The 22,924-nt window shown below is 42.7% G+C and overlaps 3 protein-coding genes across 4 annotated transcripts in view; all 3 read left to right on the top strand.

Annotated features, from left to right (window-relative positions):
- Positions 1 to 7,318: 7,318 nt before the first annotated feature.
- Positions 7,319 to 11,152, top strand: rpusd1 (RNA pseudouridine synthase domain containing 1). Its single transcript, XM_070981079.1, has 6 exons — positions 7,319 to 7,422; positions 8,444 to 8,667; positions 8,750 to 8,873; positions 8,993 to 9,095; positions 9,778 to 9,879; positions 10,108 to 11,152. Exons 2-6 carry the CDS (start codon positions 8,480 to 8,482, stop codon positions 10,518 to 10,520), a joined length of 930 nt encoding a protein of 309 aa, XP_070837180.1. The 5' UTR covers positions 7,319 to 7,422; positions 8,444 to 8,479; the 3' UTR covers positions 10,521 to 11,152.
- A 1,769-nt stretch (positions 11,153 to 12,921) lies between these two features.
- Positions 12,922 to 17,240, top strand: slc25a17 (solute carrier family 25 member 17). The gene is made up of 9 exons (XM_070981248.1): positions 12,922 to 13,170; positions 13,592 to 13,652; positions 13,748 to 13,814; positions 14,117 to 14,268; positions 14,376 to 14,492; positions 14,631 to 14,779; positions 15,734 to 15,829; positions 15,975 to 16,060; positions 16,690 to 17,240. The coding sequence occupies exons 1-9, from the start codon at positions 13,114 to 13,116 to the stop codon at positions 16,841 to 16,843; spliced, it is 939 nt and encodes a 312-aa protein (XP_070837349.1). The 5' UTR covers positions 12,922 to 13,113; the 3' UTR covers positions 16,844 to 17,240.
- Positions 17,241 to 18,050: 810 nt separating this feature from the next.
- znf598 (zinc finger protein 598) overlaps positions 18,051 to 22,924 on the top strand; it is a 32,053-nt gene continuing 27,179 nt past the window's right edge. The window contains exons 1-8 of one of the 2 annotated variants that reach the window (XM_070981845.1): positions 18,051 to 18,487; positions 19,505 to 19,617; positions 20,252 to 20,381; positions 21,355 to 21,566; positions 21,686 to 21,903; positions 22,037 to 22,133; positions 22,505 to 22,692; positions 22,803 to 22,872. In XM_070981845.1, coding sequence (XP_070837946.1) covers positions 18,314 to 18,487; positions 19,505 to 19,617; positions 20,252 to 20,381; positions 21,355 to 21,566; positions 21,686 to 21,903; positions 22,037 to 22,133; positions 22,505 to 22,692; positions 22,803 to 22,872 — 1,202 coding nt within the window. In that variant the 5' untranslated portion in view covers positions 18,051 to 18,313. The remainder of the gene's footprint in view (positions 18,488 to 19,504; positions 19,618 to 20,251; positions 20,382 to 21,354; positions 21,567 to 21,685; positions 21,904 to 22,036; positions 22,134 to 22,504; positions 22,693 to 22,802; positions 22,873 to 22,924) is intronic. The other variant, XR_011603125.1, reaches the window with a different exon arrangement.

Raw genomic sequence — 22,924 nt, 5'->3', positions numbered from 1 at the left:
TCAAGTGCTGCATCCTCAAATATTGGTGTCAAATCTACTATCCTGTATCTTTTAATAAAGGAAATTCAAGCAACCAGTAAGATGTCTCTTTTGGAATATTTGTCCTGCATGCACATACAGTGATAGTCTGACATTTTGGGAAATTACTCTAGTTAGATGACAAGGTTGGCATGTTAAGATGCTGATAAGGCAGCATGATTACTGCACAGGTGCATTTCATTGATGCAACGTGAAAGCCCAGACATGCTGGGACTGGTTTACTGATCCATGTCCCCTGTTCTTTGGGATATCAGGATTCTGCAGCCCAAGTCATGTGAAGTCCATAGTTTAGTGCCTAATGCTTGTATTCTTTTTCAAGATAAAACTGCTCATTTTGGAGGGTTTTCACTGACCAACCCAAGGCACGCCTGTTCAATACTCATGCTGTTTAATCAGGAGGACGGATTCTCTGGGTGAAGGAGAAGAGCTCACTGACACAAATTTTGTCCACAACAAGTTTGTGGACAAAATTTGACAGAAATAACAGTTTGTGAGCAAAGAAAAAGTCTAAAATGTTTTATTTCAACTCATGAGATACGAGATGAGATGGTTAACTTAGCACAAAGACAGCTGAAAACAGCCCCGGCATATAAAGGACAAATTGTTGTCTTTACACTTAAATTTCCTTGTAAATTAAACAAGTTACAGCATGTAAATGAGTGAAGTTTAGGTGCTGCAGGTGGAATTGGCTGGGTGTTTTTGTTACCTCTTCACACAACTAGGCTCAGTGTTTTTCCCTGTTTCCAGGCTTTGTGCTAAGCTAACTGGCTGCTGCCAGCTTGGCTTCATATTTACTGTACAGACATGCGCGTGGCATCAATGTCTTAAACTAAAGCATATTTCCCCCAAGTCAAACTACTCTTTAAAAATCAAACAGGACTGTCAGCTTTACATTAACTGGAAAAAGTGTGCAGTCTCTGATCATGATAGTAGTTTATGGTGTTTTATTATATCACATGATTGACAACACTATGTTCAACTACACCGTATAAGTAAAACATTACACAGAAATGTCCTTGGTGACAGTTTCAACATCTCATTTCATTTGTATCTCAGTGAGATGGTTTTGTGAATCCTTTGCCAAAGCATGTAAAGAAAACAACACTGTGGTCTTCAGTATGAAATAACACAAAAGATGTTACCATCAGAACCATGCAGCACACATATTGCTGTTTCTGTTTCAGTTTTTTAGGCGATACAAAGATGAATTCAGCTGTAGAATATCCACAAGTCTCCGTCTCCATACTGAATAATGACTGATACAAGAAAAAACCACAAGCAAATCCTCATTAGAATTCAAAGCCATTAACCCAGTCGACCCAGTTAGCAGATCAATATGTGTCCCTTCAGTTGACTCATATTTGGCTCATATTGAAATACTGTGATTACTGTTGGTATTGTGACTCTCAACAAAACCAAAATGAAGTTACTCTTGCTGACTTTGGGTTTTTCTGCTCTCCAACACAGAGAGAAATGAGCAAAGTGGCCAAACAGAGTTTGAGAGAGAGTATGGTGTTTGTATAATCACATGTATTTGGACCATATCTTGGTGATTTTAAAGCAACGCTGCAAAATTAAGTAAATTGTTACTTACTTGCTTTCTTACTGAGAATTAGACAAGAAAATTGCTCCCACTGTGGAGATCTACAGTCTCCTCCCCTTGTTTTCTCTTTTGTCTCCTGTCCCCCCCCCCCCCCCCCCCCCGTTTGTCTGTTCTTTATATTGACATAAGAGTAGCATCAATCTCCTCATCTAAATGTTGGTGTATTTCTCGAAATTTCAAGCTTTTGCATATTTGCGTGTCTGCTCCAGTGTTGTTTTCTTTCTTTGAAACAGCATTAGATAATGAGAGAGGAAATGGATTGGCACCACTTTAAAGATGCATCAATGATTATCTCTCAACCTCTACTGGCAAACCACTGATAAATCCTTTCTTCTGTTGCCAAAATAATAAGATATCAGTGCTTTGTCACTTAATATTTGATTTCATAACAATGTTTTGCTCTCATAGATCATCCTTTGATACCATTCAACCACTTATAGCTCATGAAGAACAGCTGAAAATGCAGTCACATATGAGGAGTGTTCGGGAGTGCAGGTAATCCAAAGTGCCCACTGAATCAGTTTTTTCATAAATATGCTACTCAAGGTCAGCGTCCTTGATCACTCTGCTGTCTCATGTCTACTTATCCATCGATGAAGCTCTTGATGTGCTTCCATCCGTCCTATTCATCTGTGAGCCAGTCCTCCTTCCCGGGTGTGGTCACTGCCGTGGTCGTGTTGTTGCTCCTGAGCGCCTGCTCCAGCAGGGCTCGCTGGGCTGCAGCCGGCAGGTAGAGGAAGGCATAGAGCAGCGCCAACAGCAGCAGCGCCAGCAGCAGCAGGAGGCCCCAGTCTGATGTCATTATGGGCTCTTCACAGCGAGCCTGCAGAAAGGATTTATTCTGCATGCTCATACAGGCAGATCACAACTCTAACGGTGTGGCTGGGTGACAGAGAAAAATCTCTGAGTAGGAGAAAGCTTGCAAAAGCCAGAAGGGCTTCTTCTGGAATCAGATGTCCACTGTTTATAATGTCACACAGACACTTTCAATGATCTGCACACATACTCACACCTGTGGAGGGAACAGACGACACCTGTTTGACCTGAGACACAGCTGGATTGCAGGCACATTTATCAGACTGGTTTCAGTCCTGCACCGAGTTTTAAAACTCCTCACAAGACCCTAAGAGGGCAAAGGGTAAAATCCAAGATGGAGAAAGTCAACTTGGACAGCATGCAGTCAGCTTCATCCAGAGAAATACAGCATCCAGGTGGGTTTTCATTCACAGAGCACAAAACGAAAGATGAACCACTCCTCCTCAAGTCTCTTCACAAGCGGCTTATATTAAATGTGACAATATTTCCAGTTAATGGCTGAGATTTTATAGCTTAGAGAGCAAAAGAAGATCCAGTTTTGGATTAAGGAGATCCTTGTTAATGAAAGGCATCATAATGAACGTGTCCAATGTCTGTCAGCGAAGCCTCTGTCCTCTCCGTCTTCTCTGTCATCAGACTGGAACATCTGTGATTTCCACTGAAACTGCGTAGTGCCACGTGCATCTTTGTGTGTGTGTGTGTGTGTGTGTGTGTGTGTGTGAGATGTGTTTTTGTCATAATGCATGCCCAGGTAAACATGCCAATCTGCCATTCAACTCTCTAAGATGATTTGCTCTGAAAAGTTATGCAACAGTAACCATAAATCCAAAAATAGAGACACAACGCCTCATTTGAATCCTGTTCTGTAGTAACACCTGTCTGATTTACACACACACACACACACACACACACACACACACACACACACACACACACACACACACACACACACACACACACACACACACACTGGGGAGCAGACTGCATTATGAAATGCCAATTACATAATGACTCTTGATCTTCTTAGCTGAAAACACATTTCTACCTGGCTGTGTGCAGGGATTATTTACAGAGTTACAGAGTCTGCTCTGATCAAACGTGTTTCAGCACAGCATGTTCCAAACAATCAGCGCTTTGCTAATAATTTGTGAGCTTTGAACTATGAGGAGATCATGGCTTGATGGAATTACTGTGGAGAAATTATTAGTGTTTGGAACAAGAAGAAAATATGGATCCACAGCACAGAGGATGATTGCAGTGCAGGGGTGGTGCTTTTTTGTTACGCTCATATTTAAAGGACCAGTGTGTGGGATTTAGTAGCGTCTAGTGGTGACCCCCACACTGAATGAAACCGTCTCCCCGTCCATTTTCTCACTCATCCCGTCTCTGCCATATATTTCTGTACTCATACTCTCAGTTTTCAACTGTGTTTTGTTCATGTGATTTAGTCGCAGAAAACAGAAAGATGTGACTTCATATCAGAAGAAAAGTTTGGAATAAGTTTCCATTAATATGAGTGTTTTGTTTATCTGTAACCAAATATAACCATGAACTACAAAGCTTTCTGATCACAAACTCATGTCCATGATACATTTAATAGTACTCCATTGTCCATCCATCCATTTTCTATACCGCCTATCCCTTTCGGGGTTGCAGGGGGCTGGAGCCTATCCCAGCTGTCAACGGGCCAGAGGCGGGGTACACCCTGGACCGGTCGCCAGTCGATTGCAGGGCAACATATAGAGACAGACAACCATTCACGCTCACACTCATACCTAAGGACAATTTAGAGGCACCAATCAATCTAATGAGCATGTTTTTGGTCTGTGGGAGGAAGAGAACCCACGCATGCACGGGAAGAACATGCAAACTTCACACAGAAAGGCCCGACCCGGGAATCGAACCTGCGACCTTCTTGCTGTGAGGCACGCGCACTGTAATACCATGATGGGAAAATACTTCATTATACAAGGAAATGTTCCAGCTGCCTTCAAATCTTGCTGAGCTAAAAAATAGAGAAATGTAAAAGTCATGTTAAAAGTTCTCATCATGCAGACTGAGTCCTTTCAAAGACTCACACTATGACGTAATTATAATTTTGCAGTATTACTATTGATGCATGAACATATAAGCAGCGTTTTAATGTTGGAGCTGGTCCACTTCAAGCTAAATTTAACAACTTCATATGTTGCTTATTCGCTAAATTCATATCAAATCCGTATCTGCAAAGTAATTATATCTGCTGCAGAAATGTTTTGAACTAAATGAGTATAAAATGCTCTATAATATATGATGTTACTCCTCATGAAAGTGTCAAGTGTCTAAAAAGCAGCTTTCTCTCAGTGTGTGTGACAGGAGTCCAGTAACCAGACAACCAGACAGTTTCTGCTGGAACTGATCAGGGACAGCAAACTGCAGGACAATCGTCTCTGCTCCTGAAATGGATTTCAGAGCAGAGGTCGACTGAGTGCTGTGGAGAGGTGGTTTCCAGGCGACCATCTATGATCTGTTAGCCAACCCTCCACCTACTCCACTGACACCTCTTCCTCCTGTTCCTGTTGGGTTGGAACTCAACATCTCCCCTGAACCAGGAGAGGGTCAGGGTCGAGGATATGGTGAGTTTTTCAACCCAGGAGCAGCAAAATCCATTCATGGAAGCTCTCACCATGAATTATGGACCACCACTGTTACCAAACAACATCGTGCAGCTCGGTCACCTGGTCTACCATCAGGCGTGTAGGCAGGGACAGGTAAGCTACTGAGTATAGATGAGGCCATTAGGAGTAGATCAATACCTGTATTGATACAGATACTTATTGATGGTGGATGCTTATTGCCACATGTCACAGATGTCACATCAGCTCATTCAAACGGTTCTTAGAGTTTATAGGGAGGGGAAATCCTGACACCTGGTGGACAAAAATCACCATTGCATCTCGTCTAATCACCTGTTCTGTGTGTGTTTGTGTATCCAGAATAACGATGTACCAGCGATGAGGCTCCCTGGCGGATTCACCCAAAACCTGCACTGTGTTGGACGACTGTAACACACACACATCAATGCAAAGACACACACGAGTGAACACAGAGACTGAGCTTCAGTTTGCATCGTAACACACACTCTTTCAACTGTCTGATGCATCTGTCTGTCTCTCTTTATCTGTGTAGGAATGGAGAGCTGCTGTATGAGCTCCCACAGGTTCTCCCTCCACCTGCCATTGCTGCTGCTCCACCCATCACCTCCATCTCAAAGTAAGTTTGCTTTGGACAGTTTGGATCAAAATGGATGTTTGTCTTTTTTCTGACTGGCTCTTGATCTGTGACAGTGGTCACCATCAATAAGCCAGACTCTTCATCAAATCACAGTCTTCTTATATTTAATTTCTGTCAGCTATTGTTTGATTTCAGGTTCTTTGTCCACCAAACATGTCTGCATGAATATATTAGAATCAGTGTCTGTTAATGGCTTTAATGCACAGCACAGCACAGCACAGCACAGCACAGCACAGCACAGCACAGCACAGCACAGCACAGCACAGCACAGCACAGACAAGGTTACATTTACACACGTCTTGTATTATTGAGCTTCTCTTAACATTTCCACAGTGGTGACATGAGCTCTCACTCTGTTTTCGTCCCGTAGAAAGAGGAAGCATGAAACCCAGCAGCAGGACGATCGGCCTTACGTCAAAAAGCCGGCAAATGCCTTCATGCTCCTCTTGAAGGAGCAGAGGCCAAACGTTGAGGCCAACGTCAGCAGACCCAGGACCCCACACAGTCTCACTGTGTGTCACAGAGTAAGTGTGCTGCTTCTGTGTGTTTCACTCACTCAATGTTACAAACTTCATCAAAGTTTGGTCAAAAAAATAGTTTGTGTGCATATTTCTGTGTCTGTGAATGTTTTTATGTTGGTTTACGTGTGTGTTAACATACGTGCTGTCGTCTGTCCACAGTGATATTCTCTGTCAAACGAGGAGCAGGCCAAATACTACGAGCAGGCTGAGAGAGAACGACTCCTCCACGCCCAGCGACACCCAGAGTGGACCAGCAAGGAAAACTACGTAAGTACACTGAGCTCACACGTCACTGCACGAGAGCGAATGAAACACAGTCACTGCAAAGAGTCTTCATCAGCTCACATGGTGTGGTCTGTTTGTTTTTGTTTACAGGGCAAAAAGAGGAAAAGAGACAGGAGAAAGGCACCCAGGACACGTGTGAAGGAGGCTCCAGGCACTCAGACAGGTGTGATGGTGCCCCCGTCACCTGTAGACGGTCCAGGTGCAGCTGCCACACACAGGAGGTCAGCCCTAACGTCTGGTTGAATGACGAAGACGAACTTGAGCCACCTAAGTGGCCTCCCCTGCTGGAGCCACTCAAATCAGTTAATAAATTATTGTATAAATACTTCATGTAAAAGTCTGATTTTATTAAAATATTAAGGGGAACCGTTTTGAAAGCCATATATTATTATTTAAACACTGGAAAATGGCATCAAGAAAAGGGACCAGCAGCCACATGTTAAAACAGGCCAACAGGCATCTGAGCAACATGTACAGAATATAGGAGGTGGTTGACACTGCTGACTGACATCTATTATAAACCATATTTAGTGTTACCATTCATATCAGTGAGGGTGAACTAAATAACACAAACACTTCTCTGTGTAATGCAATACAACTGAATCAACAGCTCTCTGAAACAGTTTCAACAAAGACGGAACATTATAACCTTTAAGGAGGATTTAATGCAGAACTTCTGTATTAGACTGCAGCTTTTGATATGATTTTACTGGCAAATAAACCTCAGTGAAATGTGAACGTGAGCGAGACTGTCGCATCCTGGTACTGTAGATGGCGCTATACGGTTTTCACATTGGTTCGTTTCCGCCATAACACATAAAGAAGAAGAAGGAGCCAGCGTATTGCACCACTTGTGGATTTGTTTACATCTCTCTTTTTGTAAATGTACGCTTTCTCTTGGTATATCAAAAATACTTAGTCTTGGCTAGTAATTGGTGATATTTAACCAGAGAGTCGCAGTATTATGACGCCAGCACATGGCTAGTTATCATAAGCTGTTAGCATACGGTCGTTAGCAAACCAACGGTGCTAACATGTTAGCTTGTGCATATATTTGCTGCTACTTCATCAAAAAGTTGACTTCCCGACTCTTCAAAGCAACGTTTACTCGGGTGGTGTTACTATAGAGCATTCGTGCTTTGTACCTTATCCTCATGGCAGAAGACACATTATTTTTTAGAGACAAAAAACAAAACAAAACTACGTATGCTGTAGGAGAGGTTACAACCAGCTGCTCCTCTCACATTAACTTAACTGTTGAGTTGGATGTTGTGTTCAAGTTCATGTGGTTAAGACGTTCTTTTACGCTAATGTCGATGACGCTGTTTTACAGCTTTGTCCTTTTTGTTCGCAGCCAGTGTTTTCTTTTTGAACCACAGTGTCTACCTGCCTGATTTCAGTGGTGGAAACTCAGGTCATTTACTCAAGTATATTGAAGTACAACTTTTACTTTACCTCCATTAAATGCTTCTTTCTGCTTGTACCCTACATTTCAGGGAGAAATATTGTAGTTTTCACTCCACGTACAGCAACGTTTGTTTAAAACTTGGTACTGTGCTTGATATCAACACATATGATCGGTTTATAAACTGTGGCGTATTGTTACAGGTTAAATCAACCAACAGTATACGAAGAAGTTCAGAACACCTGAGATGGTGCCGACACTGAAGGCATCAATAATAGTCAAGCGATAATGTCACAGTACGAAAGGGGACGTTCTCCATAACAAGGAAGTTTACTCTTGTTTCTGCAAGTTAATTTTGCTGATGATACTTTTACTTTCAGCGGAGTCGTTTTACACTGTCGTATTTATACTTTGATTGAAGTACTTATTGCGCCACTGCCTGATTCAGTAAAAATGAGAGTTACACAGTGAAATATGAAGACAACATCATTGTCTCTGCAGGGCTGTATGAGAGGTGTCAGTTAAAGGCTGAGCACAATGAGCACGGAGCCTGCCAGCCTGGAGAGCCTGCGTGTGCTGTACCAGAGCGATGACTACATCGTGGTGGACAAGCACTGGGACATCCGCATTGACAGCAAGATGTGGTATGAGAAACACACCGTGCAGGCACAACTTCGGCAACACTTCCCTCAGCTGGCAGACCCTAGCACCTACTATGGATTCAGGTCAGAACCACAACAGATTACCTCACATACATCATGCTCACCAAGAGTCGTAGCCTCAAATCATTTTCTCTCTCCACAACAGGTTCTGTCATCAGCTGGATTTCTCCACAAGTGGCGCCCTTTGTGTCGCCCTCAACAAGGCCGCTGCTGGCCGAGCATACCGCTGCTTCAAGGACCGCACTGTCACCAAGGCCTACCTCGCCCTGGTTGTAACACAAGCACAGTTACACATATGCGCACAACAGAGCTCTTACCATATGTGTCTCTATGTGGGGTGATTAAGAAGATCTGCAAGAAAATGAGTTCAGAATTTCTTGCTTCCCAGGTTCGTGGCTGGGTGGAAGAGGAGACACAAACTTTGGAGTTCTCCATCGGCAAGAACTCCACAGAAGGAAAAACACACATGATGTGTATTGAGGGAACAGAAGGTACATGGACCTGGCTTGACTTGCAATGTGTCTGTGTGTGAGTGTGAGTGTGAGTGAGAGACCTGGTATTTATCATGTTGTGGGGACAAAAATCTGTTTACACAGTCACATTGTGGGGATTCACCTGCCTTATGGGGACAAAATGCAGGTCCCCTTAATGTAAATCATTAAATTTTAGGATGCAGACTGAGGATAGGGTTACGGGTTAGGTTAGGTTAGGTGTAGGATTAGGAACAGGCAAATAGTGGTTAGGGTTAGGGTTAGGGTAACGCTCCAGGAAATGAATGTGTGTGTGTGTGTGTGTGTGTGTGTGTGTGTGTGTGTGTGTGTTCAAAGATGATTTAAATTTTTAAATTCTCATCAGAAACACCAATTTGTTTTTTGTTTGTGTCCTTGTGTGATTCTCTGTTTTTGAGGTAAGTAAAAACTTGCACATCAAGTTAAAAAACAAATCAATATACACAGAGAGTTTGAGATGATTGATAGTGATAGAAATGAATTGTTGACTCTTTGATGATGCAGGCTTGGCATGAGTGAAATATTTACACTGCCTGCCTACTCATTCATTCAAAAGTCAAAGTCAAAAATGTTTTCCGAAGGTTGTGTAGAATTGATCAGAAAGTGCAACAGAAAGATAACTTCAGGCTATTATTTATTGATCTTCCCCCATCCTCCTTGTCAGGCTGTGAGAACCCCAAGCCTTGCCAAACTGAGCTGACGGTGTTGGAGTATGGCTTGTATGATGGAGACCCCGTCACCAAGGTGCTACTGCAGCCACTCACTGGTAACAACACTCATTTCCCTCTAGTACACTGTTGTGAATGATCTGTCAGTAATTATACTGTACCAGTGTCGCATTTTTTTCTATATATTACTGGATAAATACTTTGGAGAAAGGACTATATAGATGGATTATTTTGACCTTGAGATAACGTGTATTTCATGAAAATGCTCTGACACAGCTGTGAAAAGTCTCCTTTTCTGGCTCCTCACCGCCATTTTCTCTCATCAGGCCGAACCCACCAGTTGAGGGTCCACTGCAGCGCAATAGGCCATCCCATTGTTGGGGACTTCACCTACAGCTCGGGGGCGGATGATGCTCCCTATCGCATGATGCTGCACGCCCACCTGCTCCACATTCCCCTGGAACCTCAGCCCCTGCTTGTTTCGGCTGGAGACCCCTTTGTCCCCACGGATGATCCCAAGTGGCTCCCACAGCGCTCATTACGGACACTCTCAGCCACTGTGGAGGCCCTGCTGGAGCAGAGGGTGGAGGAGGAGAGGAAGATCAAAGAGGAGGAGAGAGAGAGGGAGAGAAAGAAGGAGGAGAGGAGGAAAGGAAGCAGGGAACAGAGGACTGAGGAGGAGAGTGAGGAGCAGAGGAGGCAGTGTCAGGAATGGCTGAGTGAATGGGCTGGAGACTGAAGTGTTTTTATTTAGTTTTATTTATTTTAACTGTTTGCTTATGGAGGCCATGTTGAGCATGCATGCTCCATCTCATTCACCACCTGCGTTGCATTTAAGTGTCACACATTCAAACCAGTTGCAAACATTGTGTAAGAAAATGTGTGTGTGTGCATGTAAGCTGCTACTCTCTTTACCAGTTCATGCAACTGGGAGCTGTCCACTATAACCAGTGTTTGACAGTGAGTCACTGAGCAGCTCCACCGCAGCAGAGTTCAGTGCCCCACTCCCAGGTCATGTTGGTAAGCCGGTGGTTGGGTGGATGCCAGTCATTTTTCTAACACACATTCCTCCCTATTTGAAATGGTGATGTTTTTTTTAACAAGTTTTTTGCTATATGTGGTCCGATGACGTAACCATGTGTGTTGTCACATACACTGAATGGCTGTAATATACATGGAATCACATGTCTGTGCTGTATGTTTATTTGCATTTCGACATACAGTGCCTGTAAGAAGATTCCACCACCTTCACAGATTTTTTTGTTTCACTGGTTAACAATAAAAAAAGCTTTTATGGCAATGTAAAAATACACGTCTTATGAATCTTAGTTCACTATTGATATAAAAAGCTAAATAAATGGTTGAACAAGGATTCTGACCCCTCTCCAAAGCATTACTGTTGCAGCCATGTGCTTCCAGAGGAGCATTTTAAGTTGAATGTAGATCAAATGTCTGTAGCCAAGAAATTTTGGGTTTAATACACCTGCACGCAGAGGATCCAACTGCTGGTTTGTAAAAACAAAACCATAAGACAAAGGAACACTCCAAACAAATCTGTCTGAAATTTGCTGAAAAGATAAGATACCAATCAGGGAAAGGATAGAGGAACATTTCCAGGGCACTGAATATCCTTTGGAGTACAATGACGTCAACATGGAAATATAGTGTGGCACAGTCGTCAATTTGCCTCAAGCAGCATGTCCTCAAACACTGAAGGACAGTGTACAAAGAGCTTGATGAGGAAAGGCCACCAAAGGTCTGTGGCATCAGTGATTGTATTATCAGTTTGAATAAACAGTTTATGACCAGAAAAATAGAAACCACACTGAACCAATTTAGGCCCTGATAACAGCTGCCACACATCATTGCAGTCATGAAACAAGGAATCTGTAGCGGTTGTTGTGACAAACATCAAGGATTGGTGCAAAGGTGACAACTCCTGCCACTGCGAATGCAGTAACCTGCTGCAAATGCATAAAGGTATTTTTGACCATAAATGCACTTTTTCAGTGTATGTTAAAGCACACCTGAAGTCAATTCAGCAAAGAATTCAAAGGAAGTGTGAAAATTTTAGTCAGTCTTGAGCAAATCTCCATTGTGTCCTGTTGTGGTCTGTCAGACACATTTGATGGTTCAACATTGAACAGTTTAGCAAATATGTTCTGTTCTATCGTTTACTTTTCAGATCCGGAAACTTCACACCAAATGCCTGAGGGAGTTTGCACACTCAGCAGCATATTCAGATGTCACAGCAGGCTTTTGTTCTTGCAGAACAGGAGAATGCCCAGTTTCCTCTTTCCAGTCACACTTGCCACAGCTTTAATTTCACTTTAAATGCTTTCACATTTGAAAACAGAGAGCAGAGAAGCTGGCTGGTGCTTGAGAGCTACTTGGTAATGCACTTGCAATCACTGAGTTTCAAACAATTCAAACTTACACTTTAATAGGAGCGGTATCGCAGGTCATTCCTTCAGCAGCAGTCAGACTACACAACAAGAACTCCTCAAAGTAATCTGATGATTTATCTGTAAATCATCTGTAAACTACCTGTGCAATAATCTGGGCAATAACTGGTGCAATAATCTGTGCAATCCATCCTGTACATAACAGTCTGCAAATACAATTTATAATTTAAGATAATGCTTATTTTTATTACACTCTTTTGTATATACTTGCTGTTTTTTTGTTTTTTTTTTACCTAATCTATTTTTTACTGGTGCTGCTGTAAATTGGAATTTCCCCTTGCAGGACAAATTAAGGTATATTGAATTGAATTGAATTGAATTGAATTGAATTGAATTGAATTGAATTGAACTGAATTGAATTGAATTGAATTGAATTGAATTGAATTGAATTGAATTGAACTGAATTGAACTGAATTGAATTGAATTGAATTGAATTGAATTGAATTGAATTGAATTGAATTGAATTGAATTGAATAACACAAAGTAAAAAACATTCATATTAATGCATTATTGTCATCTTCTTCTCACAGGACGTTTAGTTCATGCAGGGATTCATCCTGCAAATATGTCGGGAAAAGAACAAGGAATTAAAGATAATTTCATTACTGAACTGAGGTAATGTATTGAAACTGTAAAAAGATTAGTTATCGTAATGAGAACTACATTACCCATAATGCCTTGCTATGTAGAAGAAGTCAGTAAGCAAGCGAGGCACCGAGTCCTGCTCCAATCATACGTCTGTGCTGAAAGCAGGAAGTATAACTGTGAGGATAAAGCATCGGTTTTCCGTATTTTTATTTTATTTTGTTGCTGTCAAGAGGTTTCTTTTAGTGGCGTAAAAGGTCAGAAGCACCAAATAAGTTCAAAATGAGCTCCGCGGTTTTCTCGTATGAGAGTTTGGTTCATGCTGTGTCCGGAGCAGTGGTGAGTTCACCTTTCTTTCACTATTAATTTTTCTGATTAAGTGTAGACTGACAGTGGCTATAACAGTGTAGTTGGTGATCATTCACCGTAGAGCTTCAACAGAAAACTGCAGCCAAGCATTAACGTGATGTTTTGGTCCTGATAGCGCCACATACCATATGGAAAAGACCAACGTTTGTACACCTTGAAATGATACGACCAGCCTTTCCACTCAGCGCTATCTGGTGTTATTATAACCGACCGAATGAGCCGAATCGAGTATTGTGTTGTGATCATACAGAAATTATAGTATCATCGTCTTAGTGCGCGTTTTGTGCTCTTCGTGCTCATGTCCTTTTAAATTGTTAGATTCGTCAATGGCGTTTGGTGCCAGAAATCTAACGGAACTATAGCTGTATGCTGAATCTCTTCACTTTCTTAGGGAAGCGTGACTGCGATGACAGTATTCTTCCCTCTTGATACTGCTAGACTGAGGCTTCAAGGTAAGAAACAGTGCTGATGCAGTCTTTTGTATCATTATTATAATCATTAATCAAATGTATTTACTCAAAACAAGTTGTCTTTTTGTTTTGTTCAGTGGATGAAAATAGGAAAGCCAGATCAACTCCAGCCATTCTGACAGAAATTATCAAAGAGGAAGGGCTGTGAGTGGAAAAATGTTATTTGACCAGACTTCATTTCGTTACTTGCCTTTAAATTCTTTAATTAATGCATTAGCGTTGTCATCCTGTGTTTACATACATGCAGTACGTGTGCACTGCTGTCATAGTATACCCAAAGCAATTTGAGTGTCACACATGCGGCAATTAAGTTGAAGAGTTTGTCTTTAATGATCCTGATGTTTACCCCACACACCCTCACACCACAAGCACCATATGTCCACTACACTATCGCAGTAGATGGGCTCTTTAATGTGTTCCTGTGTTTACTGTCCCCCCCTCCGCAGACTAGCTCCTTACAGAGGTTGGTTCCCGGTCATCTGCAGCCTGTGCTGCTCCAACTTTGTCTACTTCTACTGCTTCCACAGCCTCAAGGCTAGCTTGCTGAAGGGAAAGCAGTCATCACACAGCACTGACTTAATCATAGGCATCGCTGCAGGTAAACCTCATAAACTCAGATCAGGAAATTAATGTTTTAGTGACTCAGGACAGGAAAGTGTTTGCTTTGGTTCAAGTGTTCATTTGCAGCTGCCTCCTTGTCTCGAGGTGTTGTAAACGTGCTGGTTACCACTCCTCTATGGGTCGTCAACACCAGGCTGAAGCTTCAAGGTTCCAAGTTCCGCAATGCAGACATACGGCCCACCAACTACTCTGGGACTTTGGGTAAATGGTCATTGTCAGATCATGCTTTTATTCACCACACACAGCAGGTGGTATTTCATGCCATATATGGCATGCTCTTGGGTTATGACCTCTATATTTTTTAAAATAATGGCTCATTTGCTCTTCTGTTTTTTGCAGACGCATTTGTGCAGATCATCTGCGACGAGGGCGTGGGAGCCCTGTGGAACGGGACCTTCCCTTCCCTGCTGCTGGTGCTGAACCCCGCCATCCAGTTCATGGTTTACGAAGGACTGAAGAGGCAGCTGAGGAGAGGAGTTCCCAGGGAGGTGAGGGACAGACGGAAAGAGAGGAGGGAGGGAAAGATCATTGCTTAAAATCAGAGCAGCATTTTAGAAAAAGTAATGCTGGGTAATAAAGTACAGAATAAAGCCTAGCTGATATCGGACTTCTTAACTAATGCAAGGCTCCTCTGCTGAGTTTGGATTTCCAACAAGCGTTCTGACAGAGACGGTGTTGTTCAGACAAGTTTTGTGGTCAGCCAGCTAATAGTGAAGAAGCTGAACCTCAAGCTCCAGCAGCTTCTCAGCTCTCTGCTTTCAAATGTAAAATCATCTGAAGTGAAATTAAAACTGTGGCGAGTGCAACTGGAAAGAGGAGACACTGCATTTTCCCATTATGCAGGAACACAAGAGCCTATGACAACTGAATATGCTGCTGAGTGTGAAAACTCCTTCAGGCGTGTGAAAAGTAAACATGAGGAACTGAACGTATTTGCTGAAGTGTGTAATTTGGAACAAGCTGATCTGCCTGACAACCTACAATGCATATTGAAAATGTGTCAAATTGACTTACTACTAGTTAATAATAATGAGAAGTAATCAGTAATATTATAGTTACATCATGTTTATACAATAAATGAAAAACACACATTATGCTCTTACAATTAACCAATGGAGCAGTAAAGATGGTAAGCCACTGCAGGTCACCCCATCATCTGGATGAGTAGACACTTGATATGCAGACTGTTTCACATTCTGTTCACATGATTTGTGGCTTAAGCTGAGGTGAGGGAAGCAGTTTGGCCGAACACGTGTGCCTGATTTCCTAACATGAGCATTTTGACATATTTGTGGAGCCATTGCGGATGAATATATTAGTTAAAGATAATATGCTGATGGTAGAGGAGGGGAAAGTGTTACTCTTGAGCCCATCCAGACTCGTCCACTAATAGTATGAAATTGCACAAAAATGTGACAAGGTTTCTTCTTCCTTCTCCCAAGCTGTCATCTGTTGAGGTCTTCATCATCGGTGCTGTCGCCAAAGCCATGGCCACCATTGTGACGTACCCACTGCAGACGATACAGTCCATTCTCAGGGTAGGTTGCATGCGTCTATGCCTGCGAGTCTTTTGTTTTACACATGTAAAATTTAGATTTGAAAAGATGCTGTAATGAGATGGAAGAATTCTTCACTTTGGAGCTTTAAGAGCAAATGTTTGTTTCTGTTTCTAAATCACTGCAGTTTGGTCAGTTCAAGGAGTCAGCAGGCAAGTCCAAACTACTGTCCAGTCTGAGGAGTGTCAAGTGTCTGCTGGTCAACAGAGTCAGGTGGGTATGCACACACACACACACACACACACACACACACACACACACACACACACACACACACACACACACACACACACACACACACACACACACTACATATTACTGTTTTCAAATCGTGTTATGGCTCCGTTGAAGTCCTTCTCTTTAAATATAGTACATAAAGCAATGATGAATATTGACTTAGAGCACTTGTAGCTGTTATGAGGACTTTGTTATAAATTGGGAAAACGAATGGCAAATCATCTTTGGCAGCCCAAATCATCAGATTGCTTTTTTCAGGCAATCTGGGTGATAACAAACACCCCAATTACTCAGATGGCCTAAAGATTAAGCTGCTGTGTAGAAATATGTCAACAAAATCATAAAATCTGAAAGACTTGTCAGTAACTGAGCAAACTATGATGATGATGATGATGATGATGATGATGATGATGATGATTTAGTGAATAGAATATGAATTTTGCTTTGTGAATATTTTAGTTATATATTTTCTGTGAGTTCTTTCTGCATCATATTTTAGGTCCAGAGTCATTCATAAATAAATGTTAACACAGACTTCTGCTCTTTCACATATTCATATTTGACATTCACCTGTCACATGTTTTGACCCTGGTTTCCTTCCATAGGAAATATGGCATGTTGGGTCTGTTCAAAGGCCTGGAGGCCAAGCTGCTGCAGACGGTGCTGACTGCTGCCCTCATGTTCCTTCTCTATGAGAAGATCGCCAGCTGCACCTTCAGAGTCATGGGACTGAGCAGCAACCACTACAAGCAACACTAACTAGCAAACACTTCACAACCATGGTCCTCATTCAAGCACTGACTGACTGTATTCATCACTGCTTACAGCCTCCATGATGGAGACTTCCTGGAAATCTGTCATTTTCCTGAAAACAGAGAATCTTTAATGGTGCCCTCATCCTGCAAATATGATAAAAATAATACTGATGTTGCTACATTGTTCTTCTGTAAATATCGTGATGATGATAAAATGGAAATCCGCTAACACATTCACAGTAATCACATCAGATCACAACAATTCATTTGGTCTTAAATCTCCTGAAACAGCTGAAGTCACTTTAACATGTAGACGTTTGACTCAGTTCTACAGAGAGTTGTTGTTAGGGAATGAAGTGATGTCCCGCTGAAATGATTAAATGGATGTTTTCATTTTCACTTACTGCTTATGTTGTTGTAACTCGCTAAGAGCCTAACCAGAGCAGGTGATGTCCAGGTTGCAGAAATAGGGATCTAACAATAAACACCCTCGGTGCAGATCCAGACTGAAGACGATCGCAGCTGATCCGCTATACAGATCTGTGGGAGGAAACCTATTTTTCTTCCTGTTGAAACAGCAGAGCCACAGTCTGTTTACAGACTCCAGGGTCCACTCACAGTTATTCACTGGTATCAGGACATCATCAGGCTCTGGACAGAAACAAGAAAGTCATAATAGAAAGCCATTTGAGTTTCATTTGTGCAGAAATGAAACCAAATGTCTCTGCCTGGGCTGAGTTTCCACAGTGTGCTGTCTGGCCTTCACATGGGAAGCCTTTGGTCCACTTTGGACACATTGGCATTCGTTATAATGAGGACCCACAGCTTAAAACCCAGTTTAGTGTTAACTTCACACACTTTAAAATAATTACCTCAGGATAACTCTGTTGATGTCACCAGGTCTATCTTGAGTTAGACTCAGCTGAAACTTCAAGTACAAGCATCAGGAATTTAAAATCCTTAAATAATGTATAAAATTAATGAAAAATATATTTTTTTTAATTTATAATCTAATCAGCCGAGTTACATTAAAATATTAGATCGTATTAAGTGTCCCCATCTCCCAATCGTGGTATAATTGTAACTCCCATCATAAAAACAAAATACTCATGTGTATGTTAAAGTAGGACTGTGAGGCACGTGTTAATATTTCCAAAGTGCAGTACCTCCCATCAGCATCAGCTCAGACCATAGGCTCAGACCGGTGTCACACACACACGCACACACATACAGACACCATGGGACACACGTGGACCGGTCATGATCGCCTGCGTAGATAGACACATGTGCGATGGGTGTCAGCAGCCCTTCGCTGGAGGGAGCTCGTCCTTCCACGTAGTTTACAAATCAGGGGCACGGCAGTTACGAGACGCGGCAGCAGCTCAGACTTTCAGAATTACGTAAGCACTTCAGCGGCTGTGGCTCTCCCTTCACAACAAATAGTGTTAAAGTTGATTTGTGCCTTTTCGCCACAATGGATTCGTCAATCATAAAAGAAGCTGAGAAGCACTGCGTCCTGTGCTGCCAAGAAGTCGACATCTTCGCCTTAGGAAAATGCGACCACCCGGTTTGTTACCGCTGCTCCACCAAAATGAGGGTGCTGTGCGACCAGAAGTACTGCGCCGTCTGCCGGGAGGAGCTCGACAAGGTGCGCGCTCCATCGCTACTCTGGCTCGGGGATGACGCCTGGTGGTGCTAGCTAGGCCGCAGCGTCCTGGTAGTCTTATTGGAGAAAAACAGCAGATATTTATACCATAAAATGTTAGCCGGATTCATGGGAAATGAAAAACATTGATGGTTAACAAGGCAGAGCAGCCAGTGGCGTCTACCAGCTGCTCACACTACTTTTTTTCTCTCTGTCATTAGCTTGTTAGCTCACGCTACCATTAGCAAGTCTGTCAGTATAGGTTAGCTAGTTAGCTGGACCTTAAGTCAGGAAGAGTTAGCTAACAGGTTGGCCTCCGCAAGTGAACAGTTGACAGTGTGCTGGTCCAACAAGCCTGATCGTCTTTACTTAATGTGACAGTAATATTGTGCTTCATTGAAGTGTCAGTGCATTTAAGCTAGCAGAACATGTCAGCTGCCATTGCTCAAATAAACCAGCCTGAGTACGTTTAAATGGGTCAGCGGTGGTGGGTAGCTTGCTAGTTTTTTATTTCCTGGCTGCTTTCTCAAGGTAATTCGCGTGTCTGTCAGTCACCGTTTCCTCGTGGAAGTCTTTCCCTTCAGCTAGCTAGCTAGCTAAATGGACTTCAGCCAACTTGTCAACTCAGCTAGACGGCGTGTGATAGCGATAAGGGCCTAGCACTTCATTCATAAGTAACGCTAGCTGTCAACTGGAATATAGATATTGTGATCTGTTAATTATTAACACATATTACAGATGATTGTTGCTGTTGACAAAACAACACATTCCTCTGTACTGTCTGTGTTTTGTAAGGTGAAAGCATTCCTATAATTCCATAGGGTGTCTCCCACATTACATGATCCTTGTGCTGCTCTTAAAACAATGCTTTACCAAACTCCTCAGCAGGGGCTCCTGCCTCAGAATATAAACCCTGTAAACTGAACGATGAGCCTTTTATCCCTCCACTTTCCCCTAATTGCGTGTGTGGCGTGAAAGGATCAGCAGTTCTTACAATCTGATCTGTCATGTTGTTCTCAGGTGGTGTTTGTGAAAAAACTGGAGGCCTTCTCGTGTCTACCCTACGATCAGTTCCCCTGTGAGAGGAAGCATGATATCTATTTCAATGACGAGAAGATCTATGCCCACTACAGGTACCGCTCTGCTCTATTCTCTATTCTTTATCATTGTGTTGGAAACATTTAACTGTTTCTGTTAATTTTGTGCTACCAGACCCTCAATAAAGTAGTTGTAATCATGGTAAGGGATTAGTAGAAACCTGGTTGATGTGACTTCATTTGTGGTTTAGAAACAAAACAACCAACAACCGTCTTTCATGGCTCTTACTCGCCTGTGTGTCTGACAGAGTTTTGACGTGTGTATGTGGATGGTAAAATTCAGACAGGTAAAGTATTGTCATGGCAGTGCAGACAGAAGATTGTTTACAGATCATTACTCAGGAGCAGCACATCTTTGTGTCCATAATAGTCAAATTTAAATGATTAAAATCTACTTATCTACACACAGAAAGAAAAAAACATTGTGCTTCCCCACTACAGAGCCTATAGAGAATAGTGTAAACTGGCAAAGTATACATGCCTGTTTATGTGTAAAGTAAATGTGTGTAGACCAAAGTATGCAATCAGTGAGTTTATGTTTTATGTGCAGATATATAGCAGCCAGCTACAGATGCAATCTCATCTGGTTTGGTTTTAATCCTTCCTGTAGTTTGTGATTGTGTGTTTGCTGGACGCTGATTGAATTTTCTGTGTGTGACTGTTTTATCAGGCATCTGCTGTTGCCAGAGTGTCTCTGCTGTTCAGAGCCTAAAGTCTTCTCAAAGTTTGAGGAGCTGGAGCACCACATGAGGAAGCAGCACGAGCTCTTCTGTTGCAAGCTCTGCACAAAGCATCTCAAGGTACACTGACCCCAAACCAGCCCATCCAGGTGCCTGTCAGTCATAGGTCACAGTCACAATACCACTGAGACACAGTCCGCACTTGTAGAACAAGCACTCTGGACAGTTTTAACATACTGGTCAGACTGGATATTTTTGAGTAGATAGACCTACAGAATTGATTTCTGCCACTATGACAATGTCAATATTATACATATGGTTATAGATCGTGTGATGGCCAGTGAGAGCTGTGTTGAAATGTCATGGCTGGGACACTAAAAACCTTTAAGAATCTAACTTTAGGGCCAATGATCAAGTATTGTTTTTATAATGTAAAATTGAAAACACTGTGGTACTCATGTTCACAATATGCAGTTTACTTGTTGCACCACCAGAGGGCACCAAAGCATTATCCCTGACCATGGTGCTTGACCATAAACTGCGACTGGAGTTGATCACAGAAGATCTTGCACAGTATGATGCCATTTTCAGTTAAATTAGATGCAGCATGAATTAGCACGTTGTTGATCTGGTATTGTAATAAATGTTGACAATGTTGTTATTGATTGAAAGAGAAACCATATCATTGTCAAGCTTACTATGAACGCCTGAGACGCCTTTGGCGCCAGGTGAACAACACCAGGAAAGAAAAGGTCATTTTCATGTTGACATTTCAGTCAATATTGATCTATGTAATAGTTCCCGGCACCAGCTGTTTTGCAGCTATTTATTGTTCTCTTCGCAGAGTGATCTACACTATGTATTTTATTGATGGACACTTCTATTTATGCCCCATTAAACTGCAAGACTGTCTTGGTCCTCCATACATGGAACAGGAGTAGGAACTACTTACTTACTTTTGTCTTGAACTCTTGTGAATATTGCGAACATACTGAAGTAAACCAGGTGGAACGTGTCCAAAGAAAATATTCCAGCATACCAAGATCACAGTGCAGTCAGAGATCTGCTCTTTAGCCTTCACCTCTCCCACCAGATCTTCTCCCACGAGCGCAAGTGGTACAACCGTAAGGAACTCGCACGCCACCGAGCACATGGAGACCCGGATGACACCAGCCATAGAGGACACCCGCTCTGCAAGTTCTGCGATGACCGTTACCTTGATAATGATGAGCTGCTTAAACACTTGCGCAGGGACCATTACTTCTGCCATTTCTGTGATGCAGATGGTTCCCAGGAATACTACAGGTATGTAGAACTATTTCAAATGCAGAAACCACATGTAGGTTTTAATCGTGTGAGTGTGGTGGCTCAGTAGGTCAAGCTTGTGGTTTAATTTTTTTTATTTCTGACCCTGCTACCAACAGTGATTATCAGTACCTGAGTGAACACTTCAGAGAGAGTCACTATCTGTGTGAGGAAGGCCGCTGTTCCACAGAACAGTTCACCCATGCATTCCGCTCTGAGATCGACTACAAGGCCCACAAGGCCGCAGCACACAGCAAGAACCGGGCAGAGGCTCGACAGAACCGTCACATCGACCTACAGTTCAACTACGCCCCGAGACAACAGAGGAGAAATGAAAGTTAGTGAGGGTGTTATTGTTCTGTGTGGTTTTGTGTGGGACCGGCCTTGTCTTTATATTTAGAGGATTATTGTCGATCTAACTGTGGTTTGAAGGCAGTGAATGTGAATAAAACGTTTGTGTGTGTTCTTAGGTATGGTGACAGGGGAGGACTATGAGGAGGTGCGTCACAGTCGAGGAGGAAGAGGAGGGAGGCCTCAGGGGGGACAGAAGAGCTGGAGGTACTCCCGGTGAGTCCAAATTAGCAGTGCGGCGTTGATTGGACGACAAGGAGAAACTTTGAAGGATAGATATGGATGCTGTCATGAGCCGGGTGACCGGGCTGCAGAGCACCCAGTGTCATTGTTGAGGAGTGAGCGTGCAAAATATTCAATGAATGACTGCATGACGTCACAGTCGAGCGTCCCACAGCCTTCTACTGTCATTGCCTGTGTGTGTATATAACATTCCTTTCTGTGTAATTTAGCAGTTTCTCCAGTGCTTTTTGTGTTCAAACCATACAAAATGTGGTAGCCGTTGCAGTCAGATTGATGCATTTTTGCCATTTATTTGGTGTCTTCTTGCTTTTTGAGCGTATTCGTATGTGTGCTTGCACACGCAGAGAGGAAGAGGACAGGGAGGTGGCAGCTGCCATGAGGGCGTCCATGGCAATGCGTAGACAGGAGGAGAGAGGAGCGGTGCAGGAGAGGAGTGCTCCCAAACACTGCCGAGAGGAGAGGACGGAGAGAACAGAACCAGAAGAGCCCAGAAACAGGGCCGGACATGTCAAACCAACAAGCAAACCTCCAGGTGAAAAAGGAAAATGTGAAACATATGCTCAGCACTTCATGTTTATGTTCTGTGACAGCTGATGGAAGTCACTTGCTGTGCTGACGTATTTCCTGCCTCCTCTTTAACAGTGAGAACAATGAAGAGCACTAATCCAGAAGATGACTTCCCAGCTTTAGGGGCCACGGCTGCCACATCCATGTAAGTTTTCACACACAGTACAAACTGAAATCCTCTACACACACCTTGTGTT

The sequence above is a fragment of the Chaetodon trifascialis genome, chromosome 15 (assembly GCF_039877785.1).
Source record: "Chaetodon trifascialis isolate fChaTrf1 chromosome 15, fChaTrf1.hap1, whole genome shotgun sequence".
Taxonomy (NCBI): domain Eukaryota; kingdom Metazoa; phylum Chordata; class Actinopteri; order Chaetodontiformes; family Chaetodontidae; genus Chaetodon; species Chaetodon trifascialis.
This window is presented reverse-complemented; position numbering and strand designations above follow the sequence as displayed.

Excerpts from the sequence above, each read along its gene's own strand:
- slc25a17 (XM_070981248.1), top strand. The coding sequence starts at position 13,114 with ATGAGCTCCGCGGTTTTCTCGTATGAGAGTTTGGTTCATGCTGTGTCC. Across the intron at positions 14,269-14,375 it reads AATCATAGGCATCGCTGCAG|GTGTTGTAAACGTGCTGGTT; the intron begins GTAAACCTCATA and ends CCTTGTCTCGAG. Across the intron at positions 14,780-15,733 it reads GGAGAGGAGTTCCCAGGGAG|CTGTCATCTGTTGAGGTCTT; the intron begins GTGAGGGACAGA and ends CCTTCTCCCAAG.
- rpusd1 (XM_070981079.1), top strand. The coding sequence starts at position 8,480 with ATGAGCACGGAGCCTGCCAGCCTGGAGAGCCTGCGTGTGCTGTACCAG. Across the intron at positions 8,668-8,749 it reads AGCACCTACTATGGATTCAG|GTTCTGTCATCAGCTGGATT; the intron begins GTCAGAACCACA and ends TCTCCACAACAG. Across the intron at positions 8,874-8,992 it reads CCAAGGCCTACCTCGCCCTG|GTTCGTGGCTGGGTGGAAGA; the intron begins GTTGTAACACAA and ends CTTGCTTCCCAG.